The 10615-nt window shown below is 35.1% G+C and overlaps 1 protein-coding gene across 1 annotated transcript in view; it reads right to left on the bottom strand.

Moving 5' to 3' along the window:
* Positions 1-9712, bottom strand: part of KLHL4 (kelch like family member 4) — a 41808-nt gene extending 32096 nt beyond the window's left edge. The window contains exon 1 of the mRNA XM_037511625.2: positions 9088-9712. Coding sequence (XP_037367522.1) covers positions 9088-9509 — 422 coding nt within the window. The 5' untranslated portion in view covers positions 9510-9712. The remainder of the gene's footprint in view (positions 1-9087) is intronic.
* Positions 9713-10615: the final 903 nt, after the last annotated feature.

Consider the following 10615-nt stretch of genomic DNA (forward strand, 5'->3'; position numbering starts at 1 on the left):
GAGGTGGAATCCCGTATTTCTGAATCATACTCAATGATGTGAAAAATAGAAAATGTTTCTTTTAAAAAGGAAATGAAAGAAATAACCTTATTATTTTAATTCACTAATAATCCATTTTAATTAATCACCAAGAAAATTTCTCACATTCCATCCACTGCTTTTATTAAATTGGCAACATCAAAATATTACATTCGAGTTACTCACTTTAGCAAATGAGGTAAAGATGCCTGTAATTGACTAGTTTATAAAGATATGGGGAAATTACCTCAAATGATAAATTAAATGATGGAATTGGCAAAATAACAATGACATATCTACTATAAAATGAGTACCTGAATGAGTAAGCCATAGATAAATAATCAGGAGGTATTTTTATCACCTGCAAAACCTGTAGTATGCTTAACAATCTGCTATCACATAAGATGAAAGAAGCATGAAGAAAACTGTATAAGTAACACCGTTCCAACAACTTAGTATTTGTTGCTTCACTTAGTCTTCCACACAACCATCTGAGATAAGTGCACACATTTTCCTCATTTTAACAATGAAAGAAACCAAAGCACAAAGAGTTTAAATAACTTAAGGTCGTAACACACATTCGTGGCATGGCAGGACTGGCCTATGACATCTGATATGATGACACGTATGCTTTTTATATAAGATATGGAAACATAATGCCCCAGGACACAAAATATACTTTACTTGGATTGGGTGTGGAGCCATAAATAGCTATTTTTTTGGGGGGAGGGGAGAACATTGAGCATTTTCAGTTAGTGGGCATGACTTGAAGGTAGTTTCCACTGCTCACATATATTTTTTCTTCAGCATATTAGTCATTTCATCACATGATTTTCTATTCCCATTAGTTCTAAACAACTAATGGTATCTAACAGTTTGAGAAAATTGAATACAAACTGAGGTAGACTATGAAAATGATTCTCCTAGGGAGAACAAACCATAAACTACAAAGACACACTTTTTCTACTATCTAAAACAATTACTAATCATTCTCTATCTTTGCAGCCAGCAGCACAGAAAAGTTTGAGACAAGAGAAAAAGTGGTTTGTACTTGTTACAGCAGCAACAGAGTATTATTGCATACAAGCTCAGAGAAACCTGCTTAAAATTCATAGATATTTATTCAAGAAACTAATACTGACAAATTTCCATTCTTGCTTTCCAGTCACTCTGAAAATCAACCAGGTATATTTTTATGGCATGTTATTTTAGATAGTAGGCAGACAAATGATAAATCATGAAAAATATCACAAAGCAGGGTGTTTAGCATAGCTGAAGCTCAGAATAAATATCTGAGTGCAAAAATCAGATATATCAATCTATACAAATATAAATAAATTGCCATTAATATGGTATTTTAGCAGAAGAGGCTAAGTTACTTTCATGATATGCAGGTGACATAAAAAGATGCTGAAGACTTGGTGAAAAATTGAAACATTTTATATTTAAACAAAAATGATGACAAGAAAGTTGAAATGAAAAAAAAAATGTTTTCTATCCTTCTTACTACACTTCATTAAATGTAGCAGGTATTGAATATTGATTAGGAGCCCTCAGGAAATTCCTGAGAAACTGGCATAGAAAGTCTCTAAACCAAAGTTGACTTAAAGTCTTAACATTACTGAGACTATATGCATATGTTATGTGTATCAGACCGTATGTGTTATATGGAATATAAAATATATATACTCTTCATTCTTTTTTAATTTGCTAATCTCATTAAATTATAATTTGTAATATATTGTGAACTACTGTACTGAAATAATGTATATTTTAGCTATAATTATTCATAAAATGGGAAAATAAAATGAAAAGTTGCATGTGTTTTATTTTAGTACTTAAAGTGTATATGGTCTTTAATAAAATCTGAGAAAGTCAAAAGTTTTGGCAACAATGAGAAGCAACAGAAGAAACTCAAATACTGGATACAGCTTTGAGATCTGTGGTGTCTTTCTGCTTTCCAAGTTTTCGCACATAAATTCTTGCATTTAAGAGAAAAAAGGCAAAGAAATGGGGATAAAGGATGTAGAACTAGGTGAAGCTCATTCTCAAAACTCCATGAGTGATACACTGTGGCAGACTTTGAGGCTTTTCCTTATTTTCACCAGCAAGCTGTCACAAAATAAACCTCTTCCTTCCTTAAAGAAATACAATAGAGTTGAAATTTTGATTTCCTGAGATGATCAGTGTGAGTGTAATTTACTAAATAGAAATTTCTAAAAATAATTTCCTCTTTTAATTAGATACCCTATTTATAGTAGCAGTCTTCAAAAAAATGCATTGTCACTCTTTTCAAGGCCAATTCTGTCACATTAGCTTATTTGTTTGTTCTGCTAATTAAATTACCACACCTACAAAAGTTAATGTAATTCCAGTAGTTTCCAGAAATAAATATCTCATATTTCATAACTAGTTATTTAGGCATGATATTTATGACCCAAAGATATAGTCAATCCTAACATGTATACATGTATGGGTTTCATATTATCATATACTTTTATTCTATGTTGATGTTTGTAATACTCTGAAATCACTGTTGTGATGCAAAATTACAGCAGGAATACTTTTCCATACATAAATTCCTACTCCTGATCATGCTTTTTTTAAGAAAGGAAGCAAAATAGTAAATAAAGACCAAAAGAGATAGAGAGAAGATTAAACATTGGAAATTCACAAGAGCCTAGCTGTTGTCTATAACTAGCATCGAATAGAGATCTGTAGTCATACATTTAATTTTTTATTTCCTAGATTATTATTTGACATAAGGATAGGACCAAAATTTTCCAGCATACCAGCCTCACAGTTAAATGTGTGTCCCAACAAACATTTCTTAATAAAATATCAGATAGATGGTCTTAGGTAGTCTGTTCAATTTTTAGGTACCTGACATTAATTAATAACAAGAGCTAAATCACTATGAAATTTCTCCATGCCCCTTTTATTCTGGTCACATGTCTTAGTTTTCACTAAATGAGAATGAGATTTATAGCTATTGAAACAATAATTAAACATGGAGCAAATTTTAAAATAAGTAAATGCTGAAGGGTATGTATGATACTAAAATTAAGCTAATGTATTTAAACATTTCATCAGTAAAACAAATCATATTTAGATAATTATACCTTGAGAAGAGGCCATGTTTTTCGAAAGTTTGACCTTCATTAAGCAGTTCAGGGGTGTGTGTGTGTGTGTGTGTGTGCACATGCGTGTGGTGTGTGCGCAGGCTGAATGGTATCAGGGACCTTTGAGAGTAAGATCACAGAGGTCATTCTTCTAATTTCCATTTAAAGTTGAAAAACTGAGGTGGAGTTACAACATTTCAGCATATCTGGCTGCAGGCATGTCTCTCTTCCAAACACAAAGAGAAATTAACTGTCATCCATATGTAAACCTTACCAGTTCATAACCAGCATCAATAGAATAGACCGTGAATTTTTCTCCTGGGGTGTGTGCTTAGTCACATTTTAAGGAAGCTGGGAGATGAAAGGGAAGATGTGGCAACGGTGGTGCTTAATCCTGGCAGAGGAAAAACTGGGGAAGGGCATATACTCTGCTGAGTCCAAACTGGCACAGGGGACCTTTACAGTGAACATGAAATATTTTGCTGTTTGCTAACTGAGCTTTGGGAAGAATGATCAGTTCCAGAAGGCTGGACTGGATGTAAGGAGATCAGTAGTGGTGGATGGAGCCCAGCCCCCCAATCACTTAGGAAGGGAGGATTTCTGAGGATGAAGAGACACCTGCCCTCGGATGGGAATTTGGTCTGATTGTAAAGAAAGAAGCAGCAGCTTAGGTTTACCTGCTTTTGTATGACCTCCCCCAACTCCAGACTATGAAGACTGACTTAAGCATTTGAACTCCACTTCCACACCCCCCCTCCCAAAACTAAGCTCCCAGTACCCCTGTTACCAAACTAAGCTACCAAAAGTAAGCTCCCAGTACCCCTGCTGTGGAAAATAAAAGAAGGCAAAACACATGCAAAGGGGATATCACCACAGGGAACAGGGCATGCAAAAGCTACCAGAGAAAGATATAGCAGCAAATACAAGCATTCTGACACAGAATAGTAGGGGCTAACAGACAGAGTTTAGAAAAGCAACCATGAAGAAACTCAAAGAAGTTCTAGTACCTCAATTAACCACAGAAAGGTAAGTTAAAGATATCAAAACATTTAAGACAATGGCAGGAACAGAATCTCATATATCATTAATCACCCAACATGTAAGTGCACTTAATTCATTAGGAGTGAAACTGCTGGGTCATATGATAAATGCATTTTTTAATATTTTGAGAAATACCTGTACCATTTTTCCACAGGGCCTGGACCAGTCTACACTCCCACCCACAGTATAAGAGGGTTTCTTGTTCTCCACATCTTCACCAACACTTGTTGTTTCTGTTCTTTTTGATATGAGATAGTCTCACAGATATGTGATGGTATCTCATTGCAGCATTATTTACAACCGCCACGCTATAAAAACAAGCTAAGTTCCCCAAAACAGATGAGTGGATCAAGATGATGTGGTTTATATACACAACAGAAAATTACTTAGCAATCATAAAAAAAATAAACTCATGCCATTTTCAGCAACATGGATAGAATTGCAGGGATAATGCTAAGTGAATTAAGTTAGAGATATAAAGATAAATACCAGATGGTGTCACTATTATGTGGAATATAAAGAAACCAAAATAAGAATCAGAGCAAGATAAACTTATAAACTAACCCTTGAAAGCTGACTATAGAACTGAAAGGAGGAGGGTGTGGAGGATAGATAGGCAGGAAGCACAATGGACTATGGTGGTGGACTATGGGTGATTTCATGGTGTGCATCCTATGGTAGCTATATCTGATGGGGAAGAGCCTAATGGTACCACAATTAAAAGAATAAATTAATTTAGAAAATGGATAGTACATCTGATAAAACAATTTACCAAAGAGGAGATACTGAAGGCCAACATACATGGGAAAACGTTCATTATCACTTTTAATAAGGGATATATAGAGCAAAAGTGCAATGATATATCATCTCACACCTGTGAGAATGGCATATATTAAAAAGACCTCCAGGGCCTCCCCGGTGGCGCAAGGGGTTAAGCACCACACTATGAAGCAATCCACAGCCTCTGCAGCATGGTTCGATCCCTGACCAGCCAGGGAGCAACCCACATGGCGCAGCAGACCTCTTCTGTCTCGCCCGCTGTTCCCCTCAACAGCGTATTTCAGTCAATCTGCCTGTTCTGCTCCCCACTGTTTCTGGTGAATCTTCTCACCCCCCATACCTCTGGCCTGTACCCCAGTTATTGTATGCATAAATAAATAAATCTTTTAAAAAATAAAAAGACCTCCAATAACAAGTGCTGAAGAGGATGTGGAGACCCAGGAACTCTAATAAATTATTAGTGGGAATGTAAGTTGGTGCGGCCATTTGGAAAGTGATTTGGCAAGTACCTTAAAAAACTATAAACATATGATCTAGTGACCCGACATTTGGTTATCTATCCATGGAATGTGAAACCATCAACTAAATATATATTTTGTACAATGTTTATTGCAGTATTATATACAAAAGCTAGGATTTGGAAGCCACCAACATGTCCACTAACACAGGATTGGATTAAAGTGATGTGGCATAACCATACAATGGAATACTATTCTGCTACAAGGAAAGATAACATGTTATAATTCACTGCAAAGTGGCAGGAGCTCAAGGTAATTATAGGCAGTAAATTCGGGAAGGGAAAGAAAAATGTTAGATGATTTCACATATATGAGAAAATGAGGAATCAAAGTGGATGAACAAAGCAAAATAATTGTGAACTATTGGGCACTGATCACCTAAGTAAGGTTTCTGAGGTTAAGAGAAAGGGTGAAAAAAGAAAAGATATGGTGGGGGGGGGGGCTGAATGGAATGAATACAGGTGAATCTGAATGTAACGAAAATGTATTCAATATGTATGTAACACGTAGTTTTGGTAGTAGAAAAATGACTTAAATAACAGAGTCAAATTTAGGTTTTCTCTCTGAAATTAAAATAGTGAAAACATATTTTCAATGCCTCATTTGGCTAATAAAAAATGAATAAACAGTCCTGCAACTTCTCGCTTTGTACTGGGGCATGTTGTTCTGGAAACATACCCAGATCATCAGCATTCATATTCGATGGTCTTGAACACAATGAGGAATTAATTGAATCTGTCTTAGCGAAAATGCAGTTGACCACTGACATACACCTGGGTACTCATGTAATCATTTCTTTAATAGCAATTGATAAACATTATTTAATTTTTTTTGTGATTTATGCACTCAATCAGAAGTAGCAATTTTATTTTGATTCATATTCCAGCTCCAATTGTTTGATGATGATGCCCAGAATATGGTGTTAAGAAGGATTCGGAAATCAAATTTGAACTCAGCTGCAAAGAATATATTGATATACACACATACACACACACACACACACATACTACTGATGGTTAGAAGTGGGTGGAGAGATTGTGAATGCAATGCATTGGATATACATTTTATTTTGATCATCATTACCTAGCATGGTGTCCGGTACATGACAGAGCTTGGACACGGAAGTTAGACAGTCTGGGATAAACATTATTTAATATAGGTAACTACATAACTAAATTTTTCTGTCATATAAGGATCATGATCATAAAACTTAAAATATTCATTTTAATTTTGGAATGCTGGGGTTAACATAAAGGAAAAGAAAGGACACTGAGGAAGGTATTTACAGGGAAGCAAAGATTAGTGTTAATAGGACCAAAAAAAAATGATAATTGAGCCCATGCTCTGATGACAAACATACTGTTAATTGAATACTCAGTGTGGTCTCCTGATACAGTTATTCCTAAATGGAGTACATAGGTCTATTTTGATTACATAGGAATATATCCAAGGTATTTATCACCAAACCAACATTTTTAATACCTTGGTTTAATATCATTTTTTTAAATGTAGGTTTTTCTTTCATATTGTATGATAATAGATTTAGTCTATTCGTTTTCATTCCTGCAGTTTTGTGGAAAACAGGGTGGTTTAAAACCCTCACTTTCCCCTCGCTGTCAGGGCCTATCTTGTACTAGTGTGACCATTTTCCACATGAATACTGGTTTTGTTTTTGGTTGTTTTCTCCTCACCAAAATAGTTCTATTGAGGGGATGGCAACTTGTCAGGATTTTTTTCCTCTTGCTCCCTAATCTTGTTGAAGAAGAAAATCAGGACATAAAAGACTCCTCAAACTCTCCTTGATTGAGAACTGGTAATGACAGAGCATATATCAATTTATAAGGTGTTCAATTTACCCCTTTTCTTCTGCTGAAAATATTCTAGCAACATCTATAAAATCACTTCCTGTATTTTAAGAAAATATGTTCCACTGTAACAGAACATTTTTTAAACATAAAAACTGTCTAGAGAAAATAAAAATACAAATATATGTATATATATTTTCTAAATATTGCTAGGCGGCATGTTATAATTGACATTTTATCTGGATTTTTTCTCAATAATTTAGTTTATTGAATTGTACAACTTTATTGCAAATATTCTCACACTGGAAAATCAGTGCAGGGATTCGCAAAGAATTTTGTCAGGCAGTCACAGTGAATAATTTAAATATTTCTACAACACAGTCAAATGAATTTATTAACCTCCAAATTCAGCAGTTTTAAAAGTTGTTCATGGTGAGGCAAGACAATTTGAAAACCTATTAAAATCTAAAAGCACAGATTTTATATTTTTTGAATGTTCAATTAGTTGAACCAAATGTAACCTTCAATCCGAACAGTCATATAGCATTATCTTGAGTAATAAAAATACTTAGGGAAATTCATAATGCACATTTTTATTTATTAGTCTGTATCAAAATCTATTATTATACTTTAATCATTTCACAAAATCATTTGCATGTTTACGTTTCAACAAGAAGACTGTATTTCTCTAAAGGCTTCATTTTGCACAGTTGACTTTTCTTTACCATAATGTCGTTGTACTGCTTTTTATGTGTTCAATTTATGGAAGCAAGGAACTGTCAGGCAGACATAATTGGAAAATTTTCTAACAAGAAGTAAATTTGCCAGTCCTTTTCCTCTATATTTATGTTGAAATATACTATGCCAAATATCCAAATTTCCAGATAAATAGCTTCATGTTGAACTTTTATATACTTCAAATCATATAAAAATACCTGTTTTTATAGCTCTTTTACACTTTAATTACATTGTTAAAATCACTAATTGTGTCTACCATATGCTGGGGAAATAAAATCTGATACTGAAAAAGAAAAAAAAAGTAAAGATCGACTAAGTTATACCAGATAAAACTGAGGAGGGAGTATAATTTCCTTCCACTATAATACAAAAATAAAGTCAAAATTAAATATTCTATGAACTATTACAGAGCTACTCCTTATTACCACTTCCTAACACACTTCAATATCCTGATATAGCTGATGTGATCCATTCCCTACTTTAAATTTTCACTGCCATAAGTAGCATTTTATTACCGACTTTAAGCAAATATTTTCATAATTGCAAACTAGCTGTTAAATTAACACAACTTGAAATAAATTTCAACTGCCAAAAGAATTTGTTTCATGTTCTGGCATAAAGGTAATATATTTATCAGCCATCAATATAACAAACAAATTACTAAAGGAACAGAGGTTTTATTTTGTCAGAGCTGGCCTAACTCACAAAGTCAGAAAGATTTATATGTGATTTATCACACTTGCACAAAGAATCACAGGTGTTTGAACAACCAAGACACAGATTAGTTAGTAATTATGATAAACACCCCTTAAAATTGAGACGGAATTCCTAGTGGAATAAGAACAGAATAGGAAAAATAAACTCCCAACGCTAAAATATTTTTTCCAATAATTATCTAAAACCTAAGTATTCTTACTGGTTTCCCTACTGTTTTCTTGGAGACCTTGAATGACTGCACACAAATTCAGTGATTATTACAGAGCTTCTATTTAAGCACTAAATTAAAGTTTTATAAGTTAAGTTAACCCTAAACTATAGCTTTCATTATGCAATCAAAACTCCTACCTCACTGTAGAATCTTCTGTATTGCCATCAACCATCATCTCCAAATTTTGTGAGTGTTTCTCACAAGCTTCTTTGAACAAATTTTTCTCTGGAACTGCTTTAGGAATATCTTCATTTGCTCGAAGATGTTCTATCAAGTTTTGTTGGTGCCAATTCTGAAGGGCTCTTTGATGGGCAGGGGCTGGTCCTGGCACTGGTGCTAGTATGTTGTGGTGGACAGGACTGTTGCTTTTCTTCAGTCCATTTCTGTCCCGAGAGTGGTTCTTCAACCTGCCCTGAACCGGGGTCCCTCTATGCTCATATCCTTCCTGCTGAAGGCAGCTTCCACTGTTGGGCGAACCTTGAGAAGGATGACTAAACCACCTCCAACGTAGCCGTAGGATTTGTTTCACATCAAACTCTTTCTTGCCAGACACTGACATCTTTGCAGGAGGAAAGACAAAAGCCTTCCCTCACAGAAAGGAAACGGAGCCTTTGTTATCTCTTGTTTCTCTGCCTCTTCTGTAGAGCTAACAAAAGCACAAGTGCAGAGAGCAGCCTTTCACCCCTCCCCCGCTGCCTGTGGTACATACACTGTGAATACGTCCAGCTTTCTAGATGAAGCAGAAAGCTGCAGCTAACAGTGTAGGTGGGAACCCACACTGACAGGATGATGAGGTCAGACCTTAAACAAGTAAATCAGCTTAGCACAGGAAAGCAGCTACCACAACACACTCCAGCTGCTAGATTTGCACATTTGCAGCCCTCCCGCCTGGATCTGCAAATCTAACCCAGTTTGTTCCTAACCAAAGTACAGTAGCTTAACCCCCCCCCCCCCCGCCAAATGAGACAAAGCAGTGTTTAAACTCAGTTCCTTCTAGATCTTCTCCACTCACCCCACTCCCTGCAAGATTCATTTCCCAGCAGCCTACTTCTAGAAATGTGCCAATTTGTCCTAGGAAAATTTGTAAAACTGGATTATTAAGACTTATTTTGGATTTGTACTTATGAAAATTTTGAAGGTGGATCATTAAGCATTTTGTCATCAGTCCCCTCATGCAAATTAATAGTTATTTTTACAAAACCGGCAACGTGGATGACTTTATATTTATATAAACATTTGCTTGAAAACTCGAACAGTTTAGAAACATAAGAAAGTATTGGTACCTGTTACTAAACACACACATCCCACAAGAGAATGTAAAATCAGACTTTTAAGAGCATACCTAAGGGAAAAGAGCAATGTTTTCTAAGCTCTTTAGATTAGAAAAGATGTCTTCTCTCAGTGACCAAAACTTGAAAACAAATAGATCATTCTGGCTCCATGCCTGTATAAACATCACCTTATCATGCTCTTTACTTTCACAGGCAATGTTAAAGGTCTATTTTCTTTGTTCCAAAGTCCTTATAGGAGGATGCAAAATGACATGTTTTGAATTAACTACAAATTGTCACATAACTCAGTAATAACTGCACAAAAAACTTTGTGATCAACTTGACTTTGTACAGGGGTAAATATAAGAGAGAGTCGTGTATCAAAAATATATTG

Source organism: Talpa occidentalis, unplaced genomic scaffold (genome assembly GCF_014898055.3).
Source record: "Talpa occidentalis isolate TD23 unplaced genomic scaffold, MPIMG_talOcc4v2.1 talOcc4.15, whole genome shotgun sequence".
In the NCBI taxonomy this organism is placed as follows: domain Eukaryota; kingdom Metazoa; phylum Chordata; class Mammalia; order Eulipotyphla; family Talpidae; genus Talpa; species Talpa occidentalis.